At 41.8% G+C, this 27,685-nt stretch overlaps 2 protein-coding genes across 4 annotated transcripts; one reads left to right on the plus strand and one right to left on the minus strand.

The window, feature by feature from the left end:
• Positions 1 to 20,754: 20,754 nt before the first annotated feature.
• Positions 20,755 to 22,011, minus strand: rps29 (ribosomal protein S29). Its single transcript, XM_051408031.1, has 3 exons — positions 21,847 to 22,011; positions 21,247 to 21,346; positions 20,755 to 20,870 (listed from the first exon to the last, which is right to left on the minus strand). Exons 1-3 carry the CDS (start codon positions 21,906 to 21,908, stop codon positions 20,862 to 20,864), a joined length of 171 nt encoding a protein of 56 aa, XP_051263991.1. The 5' UTR covers positions 21,909 to 22,011; the 3' UTR covers positions 20,755 to 20,861.
• Positions 22,012 to 23,079: 1,068 nt separating this feature from the next.
• mgat2 (alpha-1,6-mannosyl-glycoprotein 2-beta-N-acetylglucosaminyltransferase) lies at positions 23,080 to 26,693 on the plus strand. 3 transcript variants are annotated; one of them, XM_051407995.1, is made up of 2 exons: positions 23,080 to 23,269; positions 24,870 to 26,693. In XM_051407995.1, the coding sequence occupies exon 2, from the start codon at positions 25,122 to 25,124 to the stop codon at positions 26,529 to 26,531; it is 1,410 nt and encodes a 469-aa protein (XP_051263955.1). In that variant the 5' UTR covers positions 23,080 to 23,269; positions 24,870 to 25,121; the 3' UTR covers positions 26,532 to 26,693. The 3 variants fall into 3 exon arrangements, with proteins under 3 accessions (XP_051263955.1, XP_051263958.1, XP_051263956.1); XM_051407998.1 differs by lacking the exon at positions 23,080 to 23,269 and adding an exon at positions 23,330 to 23,349; XM_051407996.1 differs by lacking the exon at positions 23,080 to 23,269 and adding an exon at positions 23,375 to 23,574.
• The last annotated feature ends 992 nt before the right edge of the window (positions 26,694 to 27,685 follow it).

Genomic DNA, 27,685 nt, shown 5'->3' on the forward strand with positions numbered 1-27,685 from the left:
TACACAAACTCATACACAATACCTGGCACTTAAGAATGACACAAACGCCTCAATATTCCAGGCCACTGTCAGAGGCCTGACTGAAACACCTTTGCTACAAATTACTTTATAGAAAAGATAGAGTTTGAGAGTATAGTTATCCTCCCACTCCCTGTTGTAATGGGTTCTGATGCCTGATACATATGAGCTGGGTAATGACATGCAAAATGTACACTGTGGCGGCAAGGTAATGGATAAAATCTATTTTCTTGTTTCATACATGCCAATTTGGAGTTGTTGGAGTGAGCTTGTTCGGTTGGAACCATCTATGGTTGGTAGAACTGACAGTAATGAGCACATCAATAAGAAACCTAAGATCTGCCCCCTCAGCCCTCCTGTCCTACCCTTCCTGATGAATCGAAGTCTCCAAAGACACTCGCATCTGGGCCAATTTATGGCTATAATATGGCTTCCTCTGGTTCCAACCAATACTGCTGAGTGAGAGGCTTTGCAAGCCTGCATATGAATGAAGAAATAAAAATATATGTGCTGTTTCCCTTCTAGGGTTTGAAAATAGAGAGTGATTTGTGATTACAACAGAAACTAAAGACCTCTTAGTTGCAACAAAGGATGGTAAGTTTGTGAGTTTGACATTTTGAGGAAATGTGCTTATTCACTTTCTAGTCGATACCACTCTCAAGTCTGTACAATAAATATTAAGCTACAGCCAAGAGACGGTTAGCTTAGCTTAGCACAGAGACTGAAAACAAAAACATAAACAGCAAGCGCCTACCAGCACCTCTAAAGCTCTGTAATAAACATCATTATATCTTGTTAATTAGTAAGCTTTAGAGGGGCTTGTAAGCGGATTTTGTTTGTGTATTTCCAAAAAGGCTCCTTTAGTAATCAAGAACCGATTGTGTTTTACTCTTATTTTATTTGTACCGGTGAATATAATGCAATTTAAAAAAGAGATTTAGAGGACCTTTTTGTTTCTTTTCTAAGTGACCCATAACCCAGCAGTTTCTATTAGGGTTGGATTGTTTGCTAAACTCTGAGGCAAATAATGCAATGTTGATAACAGGTTGGCTCATGAATCACATTTGCAGTTATAGCCAGAAGTGTCAGTTCTACATAGACACACACTGGCCATAAAATGGATTTGTTTGATCACAGAGCGGGATGTAAAATTGGCTGCCTGTCACATTTCACACATTTATAACTACTGCCTGACTTTACCCATCAAGTCCCTGGAAAGAGCAGTCATGTCCGAGCACGTAACTTGTGTGTGCATGCGCCTCTGGGTGAATGGTATGGACATATTATAGAGACACAGACCATGCACACATGTTGAAATCGGTATGCAAATAACAAGGATAAGTGACATTTCATTCCTGAATCGGCCGCCAACGGAGCGGTAATGGCAATAAAGTCATGGTGATAATGAAATCTCGAGCAAGGGCTCATACTGAGGTTTTGCTGCTGTATATGTGTGACTGTGCATTCATCCACTCAGGCCCACTGTGGGCACATCTGAGTGAAATTAATATCTAGCCAGAGAAGCCTCCAGTGAGTTCCGGCTGGGTCGGTGTCATTCGGCGAGGCATATGCAATCAGGCACACTGTAAAAAGTGACATTTCACTTAAGCTCGCCGCCGTGCGGCCAGCTAATGCATGCGCACACATCAGATGGCACCTGTCACAGCACTCAACAAAAAGCAATATCACAGATTCGACTCTGTTCTGATAAATGGATTAGTTCAGATTAGCTGGTGTCCACTACAGCAGATTCACAGAGAGTTGACCAGGTTTATTGATCCACAGGAAAGTCTTCCAGATGGTGCTTTTTGTATTGTGCAGTGTTTGCAACAACAGTTATGGTATATAGTCTGATTACCATATGGTAAAAATGCCATAGTCATATTAAATATGTATTAGTATGCATGTGTTCGTCTACTATTTACATAAAACTAATCAGATTAAATGCTTTCTGCTTGCTGTCATAAAGTAAGCAAGCTATAAGGGAACTATAAATCTAACCTATACTATGATGGAAGCTGCTTGTCTACAGGTGACATGCAGCGTCAGTTATCATCTCCGGTCTGCTATGCAAATGGGAAACTTATCTTCTTTTAGTTGTCCCCAGTTTAATAATGATACCAATTAAGGATTCAGATCAGGTAGGTGATTGAGCTGTTGTTATCTCCATTGAGTAAACAAGGTTTCTTTCTTCTCATCACTCGGCTTCATTAGCAAGCATAACACATGGCTGCATCCTGGCGTCCACAAAGACATGAATCTATAGCTCGGAGTGGACTCCAGCATACACACAGATATAGCCGTGCGGAAACGTGGGCACAAACACTGGCTTTTATTTAAATAAAGGCTTAAAAAGCAGCACTTGTCCTGGGGCGATGACTGATTGCTTCACGTTTACCTACCTCAGTCCAACTTAACTTTTGATGTATGTATCTCATCTAATTTTAAACATAAAGGATTGGAAGGATTTCTCCAGCCCCGCTTGTAAAATTGAGTAAAATGCTGTGAAACTCTTTGGGAATGGGAAACAACAACAGCAATTGCTGCATATGAGGAAATGTAAATGATGATGCCCCTCCATGCATGTGTGCAACAAAGCCACACTTATGAATACATATAAATCTGTGACGCAGAGACAGTAGGATGTATGAATGTTCAGGGTTGTGGGTGGTAATGTCAGTGGCACTTGGGATATGAAAGGTTAGGTTAGTTTACATACAATAGTTAAAAATCATGAGTCATCGTGGAAAGAAAATCTAATTTCAAAGAACGTTTGTTACTCGATTGAATTTTGGTTTGATGGTCATATTCCATTTATGTAAAGCCTTCGACCTCAAGCTCTCTACATTCAGTCCTTCTCACCTAAAGCCAACCCGCACCTCGATGACTCCGTTGATGTTCATTCAGATAAAATGAGAAAACACTGACATTTTCACTCAATGGCCCTCTATTTCACAAACACATGACAGCAGTAGACACCTCTTCCTCTTTTATCATCTCACCCCTCCCTTTCACTCTCCCTCTCTCTGTGTAAACTGGGAATGCTTTTCATGCTTCATTAAGGCTAGCAGTGAGTTTCCATTTAAATCCATTACTTTATAAAGCTCAGCGATACACAGTGGTGATGATGTTCTCATAACCCCATTTAAGATTTCATTGCTGCTAAAATGAGCTCTGCTGTAATTCATAAGTAATAATGACATTTGGACCTCTGTCGCTGCAGTTTTGTGCTTCTTTCCAATTTCTACGGCGTTTCGCCAGGCAAACTCAATGGGGATGCTTCATCGAAGCCCATTCAAAAGCACCGCTGTTAATTCTGCATAACACCAGCGCTGTAAGAGGACACCCATGTTCCTCATCAACTGCTGAGAGATATGCTCATAAAAGCAGCACTAACTCCCAGAAATGAGCAGATGTAATATCTCCAATCATTCGCAGGCACAGATGATGTGAAGTCTATTTGGATGATTGAAGGCCCCCCTGGCTCCCTTCTGATAGAGCTTGCAGGGAAGATGGCCGTAGCATTTATTAGCACTGATAAACCTCTTACCTGTACATTCCCACCCCCTTTACCTCTTAATAAGCTCAGTTCATCTGAATTCCATTTGGCCACAATCAGCCAAGGTGATTTCTCTCTCTCTCTCTTTCTCTCTCTCTCAAGGCTGAATTACGCCTCGTACATCATCATTTCCTTGAGCCTAAGCAGATGCTCCGAGCAGAATGAGGTTGGGAAGGGTGCATCGAATTAATCTAAATAATTGGTCTTAGCTTGTTTGAGCAAGCTCTCGCACTGATCTCGGACAGTGTAATGAAGTTGCAACCTCCCCTAAGATGAGGGTGGCCAGGCGGCCCCTGCTCATGTGTAGCACACGTCATAAGCATAATTAAGTGGTTACAACGAAAGTGTGGAGAGATGTAATGACAGTGTACCCCTGACCCCAGCACTCATAAATCATAAACTCCATGTTATCACCCTAATCTTGATTATAAATAACACCTTCAGGTCCACAGCTGCTGAATTATTCATGTTTCACTAATAGAGGTATTTAAAGAAATTCTATGTGTCCTTACATGTATAATGTGCGCACTTATTCTAACTACTCTTGGGATGTGTGCAGACCATTGACAGTATAATGGACAGAGTTTCCGGGTCTGTGAAGCCAAAATGCAGAATTCGAGGCTTTTGAAATGGTACTTTTAAAGGTCCAGTGTGAAGGATTTAGTGGCATTTAGCGGTGTAGTTGCAGATTACAACACACTTGTTTCACCCTCCCCATCCGAGTGTGAGAGAGAATCTACTGTGGCCATGAAACCAGCAAAAACCCCATACGGCCCCATCGAGAGCCATTGTTTGGTTTGTCCATTCTGGGCTATTGTAGAAACATGTGAAGGCGGCCTGCAGCGTCCGTAGATAAATCACTCTAAGGTAACAAAAACAAAACAATTCTTATTTGCAGGTGATTATACACTAGTGAAAACATACCAATGACTACTATATTCCATTTCTGCCAACAGAGCCTCCTTAATGTTACACACTGGACCTTTAATTTTCAGTTATACACTGTAGATGAGGAGCTGGCATAAACCTATCAAGGAATACATGTAGATTAAGATTGTATTGTATTGTAACATCATATCAAGCTAATCTTACTTGTGCTCAGGTAGCCTACAAAAAGCTCAATTAGCTGTGACAGGAGGCGCTGCGTCTGTGTACTTCAGGTCACCTAACATCCTGGGCTATTTGCCTGAAAATATAGGTTTCTCTAAAAACTCTTCACCTCAGCTAAACCTCTCCATGGGAATATGATTAATGCAGATTGTTTCAAGCAGGAAAACAAGACTGTCCCATTTGGATCTATGTCAGGAATCAGACTGCGGCCTCTGGTTTTGTGTTGCTATTTTGCCCTGAAGCAGCTTTGATGAAGTGTATATAAAACAGTGATTGATATGGAAAGGCTGAGGCAGAGGGAGAGGTGAGGACAAACTCATATGATCAAAAAGATGTGGAGTGGAGAGGGGAAATGGGCCCTACATGGGATGCTTTCCTTTAAATTGCTTTTATAAATAAGATTCCAGAAATTCCATGAACCTTTTGTCATTGCCCCCATAGTGATCTTCTCTGACATTTATGAATTAATAAAAAGACAGCAAAATGTCAGCCTATCTATTTGTAGGTTTGCCCAGATAGCATTTGTGTACACAGTACTCGCACATTAGGCCTTTCTCCAACTGTAACACAGATACATTTTAAATACACACATTACGCAAGAGCACAGTGGGGAACACATATTCTCCCTGGGTTACTCTTCCTCATGCACATATGCACTAGATGCACCAGATGCACATGTATACACTAATATAACATCAGCTACTCTAAATGAGGCCACTAAATGGCATATAGCAGATACATAATGAAGAACATACTACTGTGTATTCAGTAAAAATGCCATATTTTGTTTTCTGCGCCCTGGAGCTTGAGTGAGAGAGAGAGAGAGTATGGATAAATGGAAAGAGCTCTCGCTGTTCTCTGAGCAGGGCGATAGAAGCATGCTGAGTGTTACTGTGATTTGCTATGACAGCCATGCCCCAGTGCAACATTCATTTAAAGCACAGAGTAAGCTTTGTCCATTTGTTTCTGTTAGTGTGTGTGTGTGTGTGTGTGTGTGTGTGGGGTGTGTGTGGGTGGGTGGGTGAGTACAGGGCAGGCAGGGACTAGATGAATGCAGAAAAGTGTGCATTTCCCAGCCAGGTGGAATCAGACAGTGTCTTCTTTAAATGACAGATGAGCTTGGAGAGCATCTACATACATCATGTTTTGCTAGACTGATCAGGAGAACAAGTGGGAATAAGACTGAGAAATCCCTACAGAACAGGATTTTGGACTTAATAATTTCATGAGAGGTTGAACACTGTGAGAATTACACCAGACAGACAGAGGAGGCTGCTTATTTTCAGCACCAGTTGGGCGGTATTTCAGCCTCCCTGACTGCTTTTTCTGCTGAAATACACTGCTAGGTCAGACACACATGCACTGTGCTATCCCCTCCATTTCGTCCCATCTGTTTAACATGGTGCATTACTAACACAATCAGCCGATCTTGGCACAGTGTGTGCCAGACATTGGTGCCACCACAGAAGCTTGTATATTTACACCACTTTTATTTTTCATTTCACTACTATTCAGAATTAATCTTTAATCTTCTTACACTCAGACTTCAAACTCAAATCAGACTTTTCAGGTCAGGCGGATTTAGAATATAAAGTTCTTCCTAAATTTATAGTAACAATAAGCTAGTTTCAAACTGATTTGAGAAATTGTATTGCACCATTCAAACGAAATGTCTTTGTTAAAGACTGCACGGGAAAATCTGTAGCACCATCCAATCAAAAGCAATATGTGTCGACAGAAGGTCACTGTATCATCATTGTTGTAAGAAAACTTCCAAAAATAACAGTTTTAGAGGGCTGAACAATATATTAAACCTGACAATTCTTTGTCAATGTAGCTATAACTTGGTTCAGGGTTACGTGCATAGAGAAATATGTGTGTTTTTAGTTTTTTTGCTAGTAGCTTTTTGCAGTTTAAAGGTCCACATTTAAGAGGATCTATTGTCAGAAATGGAATATTAGGTATGCTTTCATTGGTATAGGTATATATATATATATATATATATATATATATAGGAATTGTTGTGTTTTTTTTACCTTAGATGTACTGCCATGTTTCTAAAGTAGCCCAGAACAGACAAAACACTGGCTGTAGATAGGGCCTTTCACGTTTCATACACATTCTCATTCCCAGGTCGTCAGATACAGATGCGAGTGGTGTTCAGTTAGTGGCAATATGCAACTTCACCGCTGGATACCACTAAATCCTACACACTGGTCGCTTAAAATGAGTGGAAAATATATAATTATTATTATTATTATACGTATTCATTGATTGAGTCTTGTGGCTGGTGAATAATTTGATCTTACTCGTAAAATGTACAATACTAGCCCTGGGGTCTATTTATTTGAACAGCACACCAGGCCTTTTTTAGAGACAGGTATTTCTATTGTGGTTATATAAATTAAGAGATTCGGAGACTCATTCTGTGTTCTGATAGTGAGTAGATGTGGAGGAGCTACATATAACGACTATATAGCTAAGATAAACATTAGCAATTTAAGTGTGCCAACTCACATTAGCCTCTGTGAACTAATGTTATAGCCTCCAGTAGCCCACATTAACACCCAGTGCTCATCATTGTATATCTTTATAGTTAAAGTATATTTGTGCCCCCCCCTTTATATATATAACTTTATAACTGAAACACTTTGGAATATTTAAAAACTAGCTCACCTGGTAGAGTGTGATCCATGTATCAAGGCTCCTTACTGTGGTTGTTCAAATCCTCATCTGATGGCACAGACTGCATGGGTCCTAAACACGCTGGAGCATCAAGACTGTTTCAGTACAGACAAGTTGCGGCGAGTTGGGCTACGCCTCACACTTTCGTGAGGCATGTCTCTGGACCATCCTTGATGGGCTGGAGGCAAACGCGCCCATGTCAGTGCACGGCTCAACATTGTTTATGGCTTCAGGAAACTTGGTCTGGCAATGGTCTGTATCTCCCATAGTGAAACACAGAACAACGTTAGAGAAAGAACTTTAGGTTTCTTAATGTAATCTATGGTTCTTCTTCTACCATCACTTCCCTCGTTGCATAGACACAGAAAGAAACCAGTCTAGAATGATTTGAGAGGGGCTGGTGGACTGTGGTAATATGAGGGGGCGTGTCCCCAGCACAGCTGAACCTGTCTGTCATTGGAGCTTCCATAGTTGGTCACGCATAGAGGATTTCCATAGTGAAACACCTCACTGGGTTATCAAAAAACCAGGGATTACGTTAAGTAACCCAAAGTTTTGTTTGTGTGAGGGAGCTGTCTGAATTCCTCAGCCTTCCTATCTCTCATGGCACTGGCCATGTCCATGGCTCTGAGAACCATTTGTTATGCAGGTTCATGAGATCAAGTGGGTGTTTGTCATTCCCAAGATCACTCCTTCATGGTGGTTGGCTGCCTGTCTCGCTGAGATACCACAGTGAGGAGAAAACAGCATGACACCAACTACGGTTGTCACACAGAAAAAGGAATGTACGGAGGCCACTTCTCATATGTTGGTCTGATTTGCTCCAATGTTACATTGATTTCCAGGCAAGATGGTCAGACAGACGGTATTTTCTGCAGCAGTTTGATTCTACTGTCAGTCATGCAGCAGCTGGCCCGTGCTCTGCTGGAGATAGAAGAGATGCGCACTGGATAAGGGGTCTCACACAAACACACAAACGCTCATCGACAGTCACAGCAGGCACGAGTGTGACCCGACAAATAGTGATGAGGTCATTACAGCTGACACAGCCAGAGCCGGAGCCCGGAGGCTGGAGGCTGTGCAGCAGTAAAACAGAAGAGAGTACAGCATGTTCTTCAGAAAGGCCAGAGGTCGGGATATGCTAGTCCCTATGCTTGTCCTCAGCAGTGGATACAGAGGACGGGGAGCCGGTGACATCACACAGGGCCACTTGCAGTGACTCACAGACACTAATTATGGTTTCAACCTCCTGCTCCCGCTCAGTTTGACTCCTCTCCACCTCACTGCTGACATTTCCACCTGCGACATTTTGACAATCTCTCTCAAATCTCTCCTTCTATCTTGCTTGAACTTTTTCTCTCACCTTTCTGTGTGTGTGTGTGTGCGCGCCTCTCTCTTCCTCGCTTGCACTCACATCCTGTATGCAACAATTAAATAGCATAGCAACATTTTTATTCCTTTTTAATTCATGTCATCCTTTCCTCCTCTTTGCCTTTCTTTTCTCACTTTCTCTCTGTGGACCTTGCCCTCTTTGGAAACCCTATTTTTAGCTCCTGTAAGAGCTGAGAAGCAATTGTGAACTGCAACTAGAGTAAATGGACTGAATGGGGATATTACTCTGCCACTTGACTGGGAGAAAAAAAAGGCAACATGTGCTGGGCTAAATCAAGGCCGTTTTTGGTCAGGTCCGTTGATATCCTATTAAGGGATGATTCACCCAATATCCCTTCCAAACAGGTGAATAGAGAGTGGTGGAGAGGTTACACAGTAAAAGGAAAGATGTGGAAGGAGGAATATAACAAGTAAACTTTGTGAAAAGGTTTATATATAGAGAGAGGAAGTACTGTAATAGGGAGGGTTTGGTCTGCAGCAGCAGTGGGTGGGTTTCTGTTTGCGCTCCCGGTTAGCTCTCAGCTGGCTGATATGAAGGAGCCTTGGCAGAGCAGTCAGCCAGCAGCCAGCACACCTGAGGAGTAAACATGACAGATGCTGATAGACCCTGACACAGACTGATAAGCGCTCTCCCACAATCCCCCAGTGCTGTCCACAGCAGTGCAGAAACCTTATCGTGCGGTGCACCATGCCAAGCCTGCCTTGCCTTACATCGCCACCATCGCAGCCAGCGTGCGACCACCCTGATAGGCGGGTGGTGCGGAGCGATCGCCTCTCAGGGTGTGACGTGGGCAGCGCACACTCAACCTGGTGGGGCTGGAAATTATACTTGACTTCTGCAATGATTCATCTCATCTTGGTAACCAGCATATTTTATTAACATCCTGAGGCTTGATTGAGCACCACTCCAAATCCAAGTGTAATGATGTAGAGCGGGCTATCATAGACAGAGAAAATGAGTGATGAGATGCCAACATTAGACCAGTTATATGCAAATTGGCTAATAAAGATATCTCTATAAAATGATGTGTAGGCCGAGAAATAGTCAAATCAGATGCAAAGGCTAGTTAAATTACTGTAAAATATTTCTATGTAAGGAGGGGTAGTAGACTTTCATGAAAGGATATTGTGGTAGCAATATTGGATATAGTGACTGTGCATGCAGTTACTGTAGAAATAACAGTAAGAACAGTAAAACTGAAGTATTGGAAGTACATGCATTAGGAACTAGACCTGCAGGCAGGTATACCAGGGTCCAAGCGCCCAAGCCAGCTCCAAACCAAAGGTGGTTTAAGAGATGTTTTTATGTTTGAGCTGGCTCAGAGACTCCTGCTGTACACACTGCTAAGATTCACTCCAACCTTGGACCATAAAGGCCTCAGTGTCCATGCACGCACCAGAACTCAATTCTCAATAAATCTGTTTTCTAGTGTTAATATGTGCCTTAGCTTAGTCCTCTGCATTACACTTAAAAAGGGAAAAATAATAATAATAGTTGTTTATTCACACATGTTAACACAGCATTAGTCCATAACACCTCTTAACTCTTAGTGTCACTCACTGGTGCTTGTTAAAATACTTATAATTTCTATTGAACTATCGCCATTGATCTCTCTATCTGTTTATACACACACACCTAATCAATTGTAACCTGGCTCTAACTGATCCATCACTCTCAATTACGGCCAATCAGAGTTTGGTCTGCTGATACCCTCCGGCCTCTAAATATGTGGACTCTGCATCATGTTAACTGGTATCGGATCCTCTGGTGGGCGGACAGGCTGGAATCAATAAAGGTAGAGAGGATCCCAGTGCAGCAGCAGCACATATCCAGGAGTGGGCAGGTCATGCTGCCGCAGGCGAACAGACAGTGAATCTACTGGGAAAGACATATCTCAGCACCAAACAACAATGTACTATACTATCCTTTTCTGCATGACTTCTTAATCCTGTACTTGTCATTGCTGTGGGCAATAAACCATTTTGCTGTAACCAAGTGATTTAACCTCTCGAGATCCCTGAAGTCGTGTTAAAGAAAGCTAAAATTACAGTCAAAGGAATACGAACTGATTCGAGGGAATAAAAATGCAGTACAGTGGATTATGATGTGGAATAATACATAATGAAAGTTTACACAACCTTTGATCTAAAGCGGTGGTCTTCGCAAGAACATGTCATTACTACTGATATTACAGCTTTGAATGGCTTATGAATCCATTCAGCTGGCTGCTGGGAAGACATCCTCTCAGCTCGGGGAGGCGTTAACTTAAAAAAAAATACATAACCAGCAGTGAGTGCTGAAAGGTCAAACTGGCAGTTCATAAAGAGACTGAGCAATGCAGACAACATTCAATGACAAACGTTTGTTGATCTGCATTTTAAAGGACCAGTGTGTGGGATTTAGTGCCATCTAGTGGTTTCAGAGTGCAAGTTACTGAACACTGCTGGTATCTCTATCTGAAGTGTGTAGGAGAAACTTTGGTGGCAGCAAAACTCACAAAAAACACAAAAGGCCCTATCTAGAGCCGGTGTTTGGTTTGTCCGTTCTGGACTACTGTAGAAACATGGCGGTTCAACATGGCGGACTCCACATAATCGGTCTTATTCTACTGTAATCAAAACACAATGATTCTCATGTTCAGGTGATTATAGACTAATGAAATCATATTTAAGCATGTTATACTCCATTTATGCCAGTAAATCCTCACTGGAATTGTGTACAATGCAACTTTGAGTGCACCTGCTCAGCCACAGGAAAAAGGTGATCAACCTCATATAAGCGCTCATCTTCCCATGTGTCTGGATCCCGAGAGGCAGCTGTCTGTTGTGGCTTTTCTGAAAGCAGTGCAGGTGGGAGACTACGAAAGTTAGATGACTCAAAAGCTGCATTAGGCCTGTTTGTAGAAAAAAAGAAAACATATCCGCTCTGTACCATCCTCCATTTCACTCGAGAGGAAAATGGCCCTCTCTGCAATGATGGCATAAGGACTGTGTGTCATATTTAATGCCAGTCATTTTCTGACATGTTGGTCGGTCCGCAGAGATGTTGTGCGTAATAGCCAGAGGCATAATGGTTATGGTAAGAGTGGGGTTAATAAAAAAATAAGAAGGGCTGGAACTGGAGTGAGCAAGAAAGCCTGCTCTCTGTGCCTCCATCTGAGCTGCTGGGTTTTTATACCGTTCTCTCTGATCCTCTCTGGCTGCATCATTCGCACATTCATCCTGGAAAAATAGAGCTGCATCTGTCACATTGTCACTCCGTGAATCGTCCTCCATCTGAATTACCTCCTTCAAATATTCAAAATGGGGAGAAAGAGAGAGAGAGAGAGAGAGAGAGAGAGAGAGAGAGAGAGAGAGAGAGAGAGAGAAAAAGGTTTGCCTGCCCATTACTCTAAACCCAACCAGTAGAGGTGTTGTCACGGAAACCAGCAGCCGCTTTTAACAATCAAACATGCGTGACAGTTCATTTTCTCCCCTGGATTAGAAGTGCTAGAGCCGGAGTCTGAGCAGAGAGACAGCGAGGCCGAGCAGTGGCAGAGTGAGACAATCAGATGGCAAAGACACAGACATCACAACTACAGGCACAGTGGAAAGAATTAGCAACTACTAATAAGATCAGTGGGTGGCAGCTGTTCGCTCACCATCTTGAACATCTGTTTATCATATCAAACAATTCAGGAATTTACAATTCAGAGGTAGCCATTCTGCAGCAGCGCTTAAAAAAATGTTTACATGTTGCTGTTGAAAAAAAAAATGGAAATCACATATCGATCCATATCATTTCCGCTCCTGCACCTCCTGTCATCTTCCCCCTGCGACAGGCATCAAGCGCATACTGAGAGATATCCTGCTTCTCTCATATGCACTTCAGTTTAATGTTCATGCAAATGATGTTAAATGTTCACGTACACTCGGGCTGTCTCAGAGTGCGGGTAATGAAAAATGTTAGCATGGGTCACATTCAGGCCAGGCGTTGTGAATTCAAAGGTTAACATCTGAACCAGTGTACAAAAGAGATGGACAGACATGGTTATGGGCTGATATTTCCATACTGCATAAAGGGTTATGGCTATGTCTAGTCTCTTGGAGGCACAAAGTCTGAATACACCCATATTCAATACCTAGCTCGGCGAATATATACCGAATATGTGCATGACAGTAATGGGGGATTACGGCAGGAGACCACCCAGTAAAGTATATGGTGTGATTGCCCAGCCATGACCCGTGTGAGAAATAAATTACAATGCTGACGGAACATCACATCCTCTTAGCCCGAGGAGAGCTGAAAGACGAGGGTCCTCCGTGACAGCATTTCTCTGCGGATTGTTAAATGCCACTATTTGATCTTTTCCATTTATGAGTAACACTTTTCCCACTGCCCCTGAGCACTGCACTGTGCTAAGCTACATATGGCAGGCCAGTCAAACAGTGAAACAGCCACTGACCTCCAACCATCGTATTATGCTTACTGCGAACCTCCAAAGCGAAAGACCTTGAGGTTGTTTAACCAGCATTAACTCCAAATGTTTTTTTCAAATCAGACTAATTTTTTTTTTTTTTCTGCAACTAAATAGAACTACATTTCTCCCTCACCTTCCACTTACACCTCCGACCACCCTTGATGACAGACTCATGGACTCTCTTCCTCAACGGCAGCAGAGCAAAGATCAGGGCTATCTGTTTGAACATCTTCTGTCTTCACTCTTTGATTTGTCTTTTTGTTTGGCGAAGGCTGCTCTCCCACTGTGTCTGCTCCTGCTGTACTCCACCACTTAAAATGGCATAGCGTATTCAATTAGATATGCCCCGAGTTGACAGCCTGATCGAGGCCGCATCTCTCGCACGCTCTCTCTCTTTTTTTTTCTCACTGTGACTGGAGTGCTTCTCCCCAGAGAACAGCACAACACCTTCCACCTCCAGTGCTCCATGCCTCCTCATCCCTACCACTTTCAGTTTCAGCTGTTGTGCAACACTGCCCCCACAGGTATGTCCAGTGAAAAAGGGCTTGCAGCATCTTTTTCACTGGATGGTGGAGAGCAGGCTGTGATTTATTGACTGCACTATTTGACTCATGAGAGTTGGTGTCATATTTGATAATGTGAAATGTTAAATCCCATCAGTTTAAGGGGTCTTTTTATTCACAGTGTAGAAAACTAGGGTTTGAATTAGAATCTGCGGCATGCATATAAATCTGCCTGACATGACTTTTGTTTTAATAAACAAGGTTTAAGCCAAGCTTAGGTCTTTTCATTTAAAAACAGGATTGTTTATGTAGACTTAAATGCTACTCTTTGTAAGAACAGATCCTCCACAGCTGTGCACAGATGTTTGATGGATTCCTCTGCATGCACAGTGTAATTTGTGAAATTTTGCATTGTGCCAACCAATACACTACATGCTGAATACCAAAAAGCATTTTGCAGAGTACTTTTTCTATTTGTCATATTTGGTAAGCAACACATTTTTCATTTCTGTCTCTGCGTGTATTACTTCAGCTGTGAAATTACACAGTGACTAAGAGGTGTAAGTGCAGATCATCTGCTTAACTTTTCAAATAGGTGAGACATTTTATATTCTCCAGACATCCAACAAGTAAGAGTCCTGCCTATTGATATTCAGGTTGATATAGACTGTATAATACAGGCTTTTGTCAGGTGAATAATCTGCTTTCTTGCTGGTAAAGTGTGCAAACTGGAGTGCACGGTGTCTGCATATGAAGTCTCAACCTTTGGTGCATTTAATTGCTCCCCTGGAGAAAAGATATGTACATACATTAGAACTGCAAGGTAAACGTTAAAAAGGTCAAATTGGGTTTGACTTTTCAAGTGACTCTCAATGGTCTTAGAAGCCAGAGTTTTGATTAAATCACCACTGGAAACTACTTTGTCATGATATTTCACTGCATTTGATGGTTGTTATTGTTGAAAGTGAACACATTAATGAACAGATTCTCCCTCACAGATAGAATAGACAGATAGATAGACAGATAGAATAATAGCACACATACCAGTTCACAACAGACAAACGAGTAAGATGAATTTTGAAGTTTGAACGCCGTGATACACAATCTGTACTGAATAATTTATACGGTAACTGCCTTGTTGTTGTAGTTAACTGGTATAATTGACAATGATGTGTAGTCAGTTCTATCAAGTCATAATAGCAGCAAAAATTTATAATTAATTGTAGAAATATTCACAACAACACATTTGTACTACCTCAAAACTAAAATCCCCCTTTTCTCATATATTTAGTGTGATATTCACCTCACCCGCTTGCATTATCTCACTGCATAGTCTCAGATCTGAGCCATCTGATCAACTCATACTGCATGTCTTCACCACATGACAACCAACAGCCTGAGGATGCATATGGAGTATTTGCCTCCCTGGTAGCAGAGCCTAAAGGAGCTCATAGAAGTTCTGCAATATTGCCATAAAATTGGCTGTGAATATTTCTGGTTTTAATGCTTTTGGTGACTCTAATACCTCACCAGTCAGGTCAGAACGTCCACTTTTTAAGAATAACCTTCAACAAAGCTAAGGGATAAACTCTAGATAAATGTATTTAATGTATGTATACTAAAGGAGTGAAACCAGGAAACTTGTTATTAGGGAATCATTTTGCCCACATTTTAAAATGAAATTAGAAAAATAAACTTTAAAAGGTCAGTCTTTGTCATGGGATGTCAAGTGGATCCAGTGTCTCTGCAGAGTCACACCAAACACTCCACTCTGAATGGCCATCATTCCCTTCTGTACTAGAAAACCTGTTTTTTTTTCCACAGCAGCCATTTTGACTTGTCATTGCAGGAAAAGCACAGGTGTAACTAATAACACTAATCACACCCACGGTGGCTCTGTTCCATTTAAATGCTCCAGTAAGCCACGCCAGTGAGCCAAAATGCAGCGGGACCCTGGAACTAGCTCACCTGAATGGAGAGCAGCCATAGTGTTATTAATTATACCTGCGCGTTTCCTGCCGTGACCTGTCAGCTGTGCAAAACAGCCAAACAACTTTGGCTGTGAGTCTTTCATGAGCGACTTTCATGAAATACTAACTTTTTTTTTTTTTATCATTGTATGTGACATCAGCCTTAGGGGATTATAGCTACATTTCTCTGTGCTGTGATATGAATAATGTCTGTATCGTGTGCATTGCTGGAGCAATTTCTGAGTTTCCATAATCCCCCCCCCAGAAATCTATAGAGAAATTAATGTTTGCAAAAGTCATCTAAGCCTAAATTGAGGCTTTGCAGCAGGAGAATGTTTATTCCATGGTGGTTTGAGAATTAGGCCCTGTTTGACTGGAACAATTGAGTCAGCCAGGTGCTCCATACTGGACTGTAATAAAGCTCAGCGTAGTGCACAGCTCACTTCTCAAGGGAATACACGGAAATGAGGAAATTTCCCAGAAAACACTGTTGTCTGGTGATGTTTGTGGCTTTGGATATCAGTGTTTTCTGGAATGAATAAATGGATTGTTGAGGATTTTCTTAACCACTCCAGTTACTATTGCCTAAAGAAAACGAGGGTATCATGAACAAAACATCCGCTAATTATCAATACTTAGAGCTGCTTACACCATAGCCTCTTAGTCACTGCATAAATCCACAGTGAGAGTAAACTCCTGCCTTTACTGTTGCTTTTTTTTTTCAATTAATCTTTCTATTTGTTCTTTCTGTCTCTGGCTGCTGCACTTTTTTTTATTCCCTTTTATTTGCCATCACTCAGCTAACACCGATCCCTCTCAGTCAAAACTGAGGGTGAACATGAATGAGCCGTGTGTTTGCTCACAGGCCTTTAGAGGAACCTAGCAGCGAGAAGTGCCTCTTGGTCTTACAATTGAAAGCAGGTAAACCCGGTGGAATGTTTCCATGCCAACAGTGTGCAGTAACATCTTCAATTCACTTATTTCCCCTATAATCTAGGAGATGGATGGGAGACCTCTGTGATGTGCCTGGCAGTCATGCAGTCACAGTAGCACTGAGGCTTTGGTTTCCCAAGCTCTTCACACCAGTTTTCCCTTTTGATATGCTCGGATTAGTGTTTTATTCAGGTTTACTTTCAACGTTAAGATGTGTTTGTATCCACAAAGTGTGCACATGCTAATATATTTATAAGGGGGCATGTAGCTTGACACACACGGGTGCACACAGACAGTTGGTTTCTCTTTTTTTATTAGCATTGCGGCAACACACAAGCATCCACTGACCACGCCAGGAATGGAATTGGAACGGTTCATTGCATATAATGGATAATGAGGAACTGATATAATAAACTTTAGGGAAAAGGGATGAGGGATGGAGGGTTATGGGAAGGAAAGGTAAGGGATGAACGAATGGGGGGAGAAATCAGGTTTTGTGGATGGATGGAGGAGTTTGAGCGAGAAGATGGGAGAGAACCGTGTGGGCGTTGAGACAGAGTGGGGGAGCCATCTCTAATTTGCTCTAAGTTAGAGCCCCAGTGGTTCTTGTATTTAAATGAGAGAGAGAGAAGGGGAGAAAAAGAGAGGGTTTGGAGGTCAGAGAAGGAGCGAACAGTGTGCTTCAGTACTTTTTGAGATGAGTTTGGTGTGTGGTCTTTGTTCTCGAACCTACTGATAAAACTTAATTTGGTAGAGCAGCATTGGCCTCATCCTTTCATTGAAGTGAATTAAAAATGTTGGTTACAAGATGTCAGTAAATGCTTCAAGTAACCCAAATCTGTATTTGAATATTATATGCACTAATCAATATCTTTTGTATTAACAATGAATGAAAAGATGAAAGAATGTGAGAATAGTTTCTCACGATGCCCCAAGCGTGCAGCTTTACTCAGCTTTCTAGCTATAAAACAATATTATAATAACACTATTACAGCATTACCAACGGCATCGACTTCAGGTGCAATACTCTACTACTAGTTTAAATTCCGCAACTCATACTGCTGCAGTGCTTTTTTTTTTTTTTTTGCCCCTGCCTCTCAAACAGCCTGAGTCTGCCACTGCTTAGCTCTGTGAATAGACGGTAAAGGTATTATATGGACGGCACAAACTGGGGCTGTATTTCACCAGCAAACTGGTCTAACCACACAAAGGCACCGAACAAGAAAGAGCCTTCTCGAGAAGGCTCAGGTCGGATGAAACAGACTTTTCAACTTGTCCTATCAGCCGGTTGTCTAGGCAGTGGTGTGCTGAGGAGCCAGCATAACAAGGGGCATTAATACACTGGTGGAAAAAAGAAAGAAAGAAAGAAACTGAACTGAACATCAAAGACAACACCTTCCTGCCGCCTCCGTAGTGGACTGATGCAACATGGAGCACTTGTGTGTTCAGCTCCTTGTGTCCAACCAGCCCCAGCCTCTGCCAGCCTTGGGTTAAAGCACACACAGTGCTCATAAACTCTCCTTTATGCATATGAGTTAGTGCTTATATAACACTTTCATAAACATTTTATGTACAGAGACATCCTCCATCTAACAATGCACACACTGTGCCTCCATTCGAACATACTGATGGGTTAATAATGCCCGTATTTGATTCCTCACATTATTGGTTTAGTTTTTGTTAATGTGTGTTACAGTTACATATTCCATGCCAGTGTGTGCGTATATGTAATTGCTTCTCACATTTGTTCATTTTGTACATACGTTGGATTTTCAGTGCCTCGTTATAAAAGGTGCTACCACTCCGATTTTGCACACTCCCTTTCTTTTTCATTCATCTTATAATTTTCATACAATATGCTGAAACTGTAGGTTGTGTGTTCATATAACCTTCAATTTATTCTTTGCCACATTCCAATTTCCCCCACTGGGATCATTAAAGTTGCGTCTTAATCCTGCTGTGCACAAAGAGATCTGTTATTTATGATAAACAGGACTTTGCCAAACATCATTTATTTGTTGCCTCGGATTAAATAGGAGCAAACCCAAACCTTCGGCTGATAAATCATCAAAGTGCAGAGTATAAACATACACTGTAGGTTCTGCTTGAATCCAAGAAAATGCTTCAAATATATATTTTTTATTCTTTAAATCAAAGTAACAGCATATCTACCTGAGTAAAAAATGTTCAGTGCTCTTTCAGCCTGTCTGGAGAAATCCTTTTCATCAACCTGCCTGAAACCTCACATTAACCATACACGTCGTGACCGACAAGACCTTAACTTCAGCTTCTGTAACTGTTTGATGAAAAGGGGATAAAAAGAGCTGGTTATCTGCATTTGATAAAAGCTGAAGAACATCTGAATGCATAAGTGGCATTTCTATTGCCATTTTCATTGTCGCTGATCTTGAATCATGAATGTGAAGTGCTGCTGCCATCTACTGGCTCACACGGAGGCAGACCCGGGGCTGGGGGGGAGGGGGGGATACGAATCCTATAATCCTATTAGTAAAACCTGGCCAAGATACCAGGGGTCTGCAACATGGTGCTCGAGGGCACTCAATAGACCACCACTGTTAACACCACGACCTGAGGAAAAATTCCATATGAATTGGTTCAGCCCTGTATATGAAAACGACTAAAGGTGATGTGCTGTTATTCTATTAAAAGCATTGATTAAACATGAATATTTGTCAAATATACAAAGTATCCCTCCTGACAGTTTTCTCCCTTTAGGTAACTCTCACTCTTTAAAAAGGTTGGAGATCCCTGCTACTATAGATCTGTATAGAATCCAACCTACCTATGGAAGCACATTAATGACATTGTACCACAAACTGTTGGCACAACTCATTCTGAGCACTGGTGCTGAGCTTACTCAATATTTCAAGTTTGGTCGCCTAGGTCACCAGACACTAGGCAATTAACCGCACTACAGGGGACCTATCAGATTTCATTCATTTTGAACACGGCCAATATCGCAGCAGGTTACCAGTTCTTGGATGTGAGGCAAGGGGGTGGGGCAAGTTGTATCATAAGAATGCATGCTGATTTAGAAATTAATCCCTTGCTCTTTACTGCAGTGCCATTTATTATTATATGTACAGCTGCAGGGGCCCATTGTACTACTTCACTTCTTGTAAAATAACTCAGCTAAATGTCTTTTTAAGGGCAGTAAATAAAGGAATGTGAGCCTTAAGGTTTCTACCCTATATATGTCAGATCCATTGATGGTTATATTCCTTATACTTTCCCTCTCCATCAACCTTGTGCACCTGTTTCCAAGGATACCAACCCCTCCCCTGGTGTTATCAATTATGCAGATGCATACACATATTACTTAAATGATGAAAAACAAAAACACCATATTGATAACCGATGCTGCACAACAGGTGTGCAATAAATATCTTAATCATGTGTTACTGTTGCAATTACTGTTTATACTCATGGGCATTTAGAGACTATATTGTTGGACTGGACTGGCAATATTGCGTACACATTTGCATATACTGAGTATGCATGTTAGACCTTTTTTTTTTGCAGTAATTACAATTGCAACACAGCATGTACACCACCAAAACTAGTTGAGTCTACAAAGTCGCACATGTGTATTTCTGGCATTTATTTTGACAGTGTAACTCAAATGTTCAAATAGTAACCACAATGAATGTGCATCTTCAAAGAGATCTGTTTATGGGATTGATCAAACAAGTTGTGTACTTTATATTGACAACATGTACTCTAGCCAAAAGGGTACATCCGACCATGCGGGAGGATTGTTTTAAACTAGCTCAGAAAAGCAAATATCTGGTAGAGTGAGGAACAATTATTTACATTGGAAGTATATTAACACCACAAGTACTTCACCCGGAGATTAATAGCCTTTCCCCCCTGGAACCACTGACCGATGTTGCTGATGTATATCAATATTGTACAGCATAGAATACTTTTTACTTTGTGCATGAAAGCATGGCAATTTGCGAGTGAACTGTGGCTAACCAACCAGTATATTTATGCATTTTATCGTGACATTCACATCTTTGTTTCTCATCTTCCCTGTATGATACAAACACTGTATCCTGTATAATGTGTAGGAAAAAATTGATGAATAAAAACGCAGTACGTTTAGTTTGGACAAAAAACACATTTATTTGCAGTGCTGAATTATCCCATCTTGGCCGGCCTTCCAGACGTTGTTTGATCCATCTGAGGACGTGTCAGCGCAAGACATCTAGTCCAGCTATGTGAAAATAAAAGCAAATTAAGACATTAGTGAACATCAAAAATGAAATGTAGTCCCACATTCACCCCACCATTCAGTCAGAAACTAAAGTCAACTGAAACCTGAGTGCATTATTAACTTAAGGATGCTAAAAGCCTGAAAGGCTACACTAAAAATGACAACTACTCCTGAATTTTGTACATCACACATTTAATACTAAACTTTCTCAAAACACAAAATACCAAAAGCAATAAGAACAATTTCTGTGCATGTGTTGTGATCGTGCTTCGGCTGCAATACAGCATGAGGCCGTTGTTTACAATGAGCCATTACCTATGACATTAAATACTAATACAATCATCAATGGGGGGGCAGAAAGCACAACAGTACTTACCTTGACGAAGCCGATGTCTTTGGCGTACTGCCTGAAGCACTGGCGGCACATGTTGAGCCCGTATTTACGGATCAGACCGTGTCTGTTCGAGCATACTCGGCTGGAATAAATGCGAGAACAGGGTCAATCTACCTTTACAACAACAAAGTGAAAACATATCTGCAGCCATCACTCATTTAAAAGAGGAACTACATGTGCGGAAGTTGACGGAAACTAAGAGCCCATTATCATCTGGCATGCCTTTCTCTGAGCACCACGGCTAACCCTGAACAAATAGTCCCAATGCGCTCCGAACCGCGGAAGACTTTTATCACGAAGAAAATATACTCAACAAATACACCACTAATTCTGGAAGTGTTTTCAGCTTTGAGGAGTTTCAACAAGAGTAGTGCAGTTACAGAAACAGTCGCCGGCTAATTCAACACAGCGCTAGTATGAAGCTAGCAGGGCGCATCCTCCACCGCCATATTAGCTGAGGAGCTGCTTCCATGCGGTGTCCGGTTGGCGGTGAATTCTGAACTTTTGGACGCCGCAAACACCTTAAAACGGACTCGTTTTGGCACACATAGCGATAATCGGTAGGTTAAAGGCAGAACTGACCAGGATCGGGATCCCTGACCGAATTTTCTGGGGTGACTCCAATAGAGCTGCTGATGGCCCATCTTGTCTCTTTCGCTCGAGCGTTGGAAAGGAAGAAAGACGGACGCGCCTGCGCAAATGAAGCTTTCGGATGCCGTGTTTCCGGCTGTGGCGTTGTGGTTGGTCGCCCCCTAGTGGTAGAGAAATACACTGCGGCATGTAGCGGCGGGACAGCCTGCTGGGGGCGTTACACTGAGTCCGACTGGAGGCATTTAATGTGACACAAAAAGGCATCTAAGGGGATGAACTATACCCTGAATAGGACCAAAAAAAAAGTCTTTGAGTATTTTTACTGAAGCTGGACAAAAAAATTATTTTAAAGACAACATTGTCCCAAATGGATTAAATAAAAATTAAAAGAATTGATGCAATTTTGATGATTAGCTATAGTTGGTCATTAATTCCTAATGAAGTCTTTGTTTATTTTTTATTTTTAATAAGGTTCACAGACAAGAAAGTGCTGACACTATATTGCATATTTCTGTTAGGAAATATATTAAAAATATATATTTTTTAAAGCTGATAACCAGAATTTATCATCATTATATTGAGAATGAACAATATATATATATATTTTAAATGGTTTTACTTATAAGAGAGGAGTATAATTTTAAGAACATATTGCTAAAATTAGAGCTTTACATTTATGGGCACATCATTTATCTGTTTGTATTTCTCACTTGTTTTTGTACACTTTGAAAACAAGCTGCTAAAGCAAATTATAATATCAAAAATGGTCTATTGACAAAGGTGAGTATCATGACAATTAATAATTTTCTAAAGAATAACAGATGTTTTCTATCTATACTATTGTATCATCAAACAAAAACCTCTGGAAATGAATGAGACAACCCCTCCAGCAGATCACTGTGACAGCCCCCATGGTGATTTAACAAGGATGTATGTTATATTTTATTATTCTATATTCAAATAGATCTGTGTTAGATTCAACATTAAATCATTTAAAGTACTGTCGCTGTGGTTTCCAGTGTAGGGAATCTATACAGTATGTACACTGTCACTGCTAGAGCACATTATAGGAGGCTGGATGTTGCATTTAAATGCATATATGTATATATTAAGCCTCGGGATGAACTTGTGATGTATAGTAAACCTATATCAGCCTATGATGAGAAAGAAAGGCCGTCAGCAGCAGACATACATCATATTTAGGGTGTCTTGGGTGCCCCCCGCTGGACCAGTGCATTGTGGGACAGCGGCAGGCAGCGGTTCCGTATTTAGGATTTTTTTCTTTTCTTTTTTTTTTTTCCAGCTAGCTGATAGTTGCGTTTGCGTGCAGCCTGCTGGAAGGTATGGAGGAGAATGGGACGCCACCGTATTGATGTTTCTCGCTGAAAGGACCGCACGGCTACTCCGGTTTTAGGTAGGTGGTGTAAATACGGTCGTTGTGGTTGCGCCATGGACGCTGTTGTTGACGAGGTCTGGTCTTGGACGGGGCTGCTTGTAAGTTGCTAGCTGGAGCTAACTTACTGTTAGCATTTTTTCGGGATGCTCCGCTTGTCGTGAAATAGCGAAGCCGCGAGGCCAACTGTTGTTTTCAGTTGCTTGGAGAGCGTTTCACGGCAGTTGGCGAATTAACGGCGACGGTATCTTCTGATTAACACCGATGAAAGCTGTCACTGGCTCGGTGTGCCTGTCGGCGGCCAACACAGGACAGAAAAACTCACGGTTAGTAGGCTTCAAAGTGGAAACGTAGCTCATTTACCACGAGCGAGGACAACACGACAGACACAGACGGGCATTGTGTGGATTAAAAAGAAATAACCCGGGTTAATAAATACGGCAGCACTTTCAGCTGCAGAACACAGGTTTCACTAACGTAGCTTAGGGTTTGGCAGACTGCGAGTGTATGGGGACCATTGAACATGGAAGAGGCGTTCAGAGATAGGCTCATTGGAAACGTTATATTGGTTGGCTAGCTTTATCTATCTATTTTTTTGAATCTGCTACAAACTGTCATCAAAGTATACATCTGATATTCCTATTGCGATTAAAGTGCGTGTTCACTGGTAGCATTTCTTCTATAGTCGCTTATATTATTATATTGTTTTAAATTTGCCATGATATTACAACAGTGCTGGTGATCATTCAGTCGAGGACTCTCCAGGCAGGGAGAAGACAGATGGAGGGGTCAGGTAGGAAGCCAGAGAGACCACTAATTTAATAACAAATAAAAGATGGAGGTTTGTTCAGCAGATCTGGGCAGAAAGGGCCTAATCAATATTGATAATGCAGTTAAGGACGAAGATTTATGCAGGGGTAAATATATAAAAGCATGGAGCAATAATCAGCTGATAATGTAACTACAGAGGAGCAGCAGACAGAGTGAAAGCATGTATTAAACCATGTTTGTGTTTTTTAATATTGAGCACTGTCTTGTTATAATGTGAACTGAAATCATTGCTACTGTTGTCAGTGTGCTTCTATTAGAGCTGGGTTATCATATCGTAATAGGATGTTATCATATTATTGTTTTACAGATCTCTGCTGTCCAAATTAAAATCTTCCTAAATGTGTTAGTTTTTGTTTTTGTTTCAGATCCAAAAGCTTATTCGCTTGTTCTATAGCTTCCCATGGCATCTCAAGGTCTTCATCAGCAAATGGAGTTTGCTTGGTTGTGGAGCCGAAGCAATTATTTGATTAGTTGATACACACATAATTAAAGGGCGACAGTTTAAGCATTTGTTAGTTATAGCTTCTGAAAAGTTAGGATTTGCTTCCTTTCTTCTGGTTTATATTATTTTAAAGATTGTTGATCGAACCAAACGAGACATTTAAAGACGTCCTCTTGCGCTCTCAGAACCTGCGCCCCTTTTTTTTGCATACGTTTTCCATATTGTGATATACTGCATATTGATCTGATGTTATCATTATTAAGATTGTGATAGTGATTTCAACCATATTGCTCAGCCCCAACTGCTCATGATGCACCTAACTTCTTGTATCGATTTATTTTCATTTAGGTGGTTCATGCTCACTGCTACCCTGCTGCCTCCCAGCAACCGTCATGCCTTATGGAGTATTCATCCACCATCAATGACATTCCAGCTGGATCCATGTTTACAACAACAGTTCATTTTGCCAACAATTAGTCTCATAACAGCTTCCTTTTAATCAGGCTTGCTACCTGTGCAGAGCACGCCATAATTGCAAACCTGTGCTTCTGTTTCACTACAATCAACTTCTCTCACTTTGCAAGAGGCTGACCCCCTATCATGAGATTCCGAATCTACAAGAGGAAGGTGGTGATACTGACTCTGGTGGTTGTCATCTGTGGCCTAGCTTTCTGGAGCAGCGGAAGGCAGAAGAAGAACAACGATAGCGCGTCGTTGCCCAAGGAAGTGGAGACGGCGAGGAGAAGCAGCAGCATTAGTAGCAGCAGTAGTAGCATCAACAATCATATCCAGGTGCAGGCCACACCTGCAGTCAGCCGGGCACCTGTTCCACCTCCTGTTATACAAGCAAATGATACACACCAGGAAAAAGCAAAAGAGAAAGAGAAGATACCCAAGCCAGAGGTAGATAACACCACTCTAGTCTACCGCGGTATTGTCTTCCAGCTCAACTTTGACCAGACAATAAGAAATGAGGAAAAGTTTAAGGCAGCGCGGCAGAAGGACAATCTGGTTGTGGTTGTTCAGGTCCATAACCGACCAGACTACCTTAAGCTATTAGTGGACAGTTTGCGGAAGGCCAGAGGTGTGGATAGCATACTGCTGATATTCAGCCATGACTTCTGGTCCCCTGAGATAAATAAAGTGGTGGCCTCTGTTGACTTTTGTCAGGTACTCCAGATTTTCTTCCCCTTCAGCATCCAGCTGTACCCCCAGGAGTTTCCCGGACATGACCCCAGGGACTGCCCAAGAGACATTCCCAAAAAAGACGCCTTAAAGCTGGGTTGCATCAACGCAGAGTACCCTGATTCGTTCGGCCACTACCGTGAGGCAAAGTTCTCCCAGACCAAGCACCACTGGTGGTGGAAGCTGCACTTTGTATGGGACAGAGTCCGGGTTCTGAAGGACCATAAGGGTCTGGTCCTGCTGATCGAGGAGGACCACTTCATGTCCCCGGACTTTATCCATCTCTTAAAGCTGATGTCGGCTCTCAAAAGGGAGCAGTGCACTGACTGCGACATCCTTTCACTGGGGACCTACAGCCACATCGGGTACTCCAGCAAAGCAAATAAGGTGGAGGTGAAGGCCTGGAAGTCCACTGAGCACAACATGGGGATGGCTCTGAGTAGAGAGACGTACCTGAAGCTCATCCAATGCACCGACACGTTCTGCACTTACGACGACTACAACTGGGACTGGTCCTTACAACACCTGACTGTGTCCTGCCTGCCCTCCTACTGGAAGGTCATGGTGAGTGAGGCGCCACGGATTTTCCATGCCGGAGACTGCGGCATGCACCACAAGAAGGCCTCTTGCATGCCGATAAGCCAGAAAACCAAGATAGAAAACATCCTACAGAGCAGCGGGAACCAGCTGTTCCCAAAGAACCTCCTGATAACAAAGAGACTGCCAGCCAATGGAGCCGGAGGGGTGGCCCCACACGTGAAAAACGGGGGCTGGGGGGATATCAGGGACCATGAACTCTGCAAGAGTTATGTTCGATTACAGTGACCTTAATTGCTACTATTATATATTATTGTCTCTTTTGCATCCTCTATAAAGAAAAAAAGCCTTTTAAAAGTAAATCTTTATGGACTATTCTTCATATTGCCTGTTTTATTGGACTGTTCAAAATAAAGACGAATGTTGGATTTTTGGCTTCTTTAACACGAATATGTCTTTACATCAAATTATTTAAGTGATTCCTGGCAAGTCTGCTTTGTTTTGTAAGTTGTAATTAATACTATACTAAACAATATATTTGTTGTGTTTTCTCTAACGAGGCTTTCAGATTGGTTACTTCAAGTTACCAAAAGTGTAGGACAACTCTATATAGAGGGGAAATTAGGAAAAGCAGGCAAGTGCTCATCAGGGCAGTCATACATTTGGTGAATCTGTGGATTTAGCAATCCCACTGTGCATGCATAATTAATTTGAAGATATTTATATCACATAAATTTGCTGAGATCAAAGGCGATCCTTTGAGACACCTTGTTCCATTTAAATAATCTCCCACTTAGCTTATCTTCAACAGGTTTTCTAGAGCACACCAAGACTCTCATTACTCCTGTGACTGCAGAAAGCATGTCACCTTAGGCACACAGCATTAATAAACATGCCAGTGATACCTGCATTATGTGGCACGTTAGGAACTTCGTTCTTTTCCTCAATCCATGTGTGACAGAGTGACTGTATGGCTAGTGCAGGACATTTGTTTTATTTGTTTGCAATGCATCACTGCCAGCTTAACACTACAGGGTAGAATATGCCAATTCATGCACCTGCACCTTTGTGCAGAGATTTTGATTTCACAGATAAATGCACACGATGCACCTGGACAGATCCCAAGACACTGATATAACTTTCTGGTCCGTGCTGTTGCTGTTGCTGTTGAAGATGCATTTACATTTTAAGTGCTTAGACCACAGCTCAGTATCGATGGTTTCCGCTGAGGCCGGAGCTTGGGGGCTTCTCTGAAGCTGCATTGATTTCGCCTCTTCCTCCCCCCCTTCGGCAATGTTTAACAATCAGTTCTGCACACTGTTCAAAATCTGGAATAACTGCAAACTTATCGCTGACTGGACTCTATACAGTTCATATTAAATACATCCTACAGCAGACCCCTTCCAAGACTCGGCCCCTTTAAAATAAAATTCCTAAACATT

Source organism: Dicentrarchus labrax, unplaced genomic scaffold, assembly GCF_905237075.1.
Source record: "Dicentrarchus labrax unplaced genomic scaffold, dlabrax2021, whole genome shotgun sequence".
NCBI classification, from domain to species: Eukaryota; Metazoa; Chordata; class Actinopteri; family Moronidae; genus Dicentrarchus; species Dicentrarchus labrax.

Excerpts from the sequence above, each read along its gene's own strand:
- rps29 (XM_051408031.1), bottom strand. The coding sequence starts at position 21,908 with ATGGGCCATCAGCAGCTCTATTGGAGTCACCCCAGAAAATTCGGTCAG. Across the intron at positions 21,347-21,846 it reads GGTCAGGGATCCCGATCCTG|CCGAGTATGCTCGAACAGAC; the intron begins GTCAGTTCTGCC and ends CATTTATTCCAG.
- mgat2 (XM_051407995.1), top strand. The coding sequence starts at position 25,122 with ATGAGATTCCGAATCTACAAGAGGAAGGTGGTGATACTGACTCTGGTG.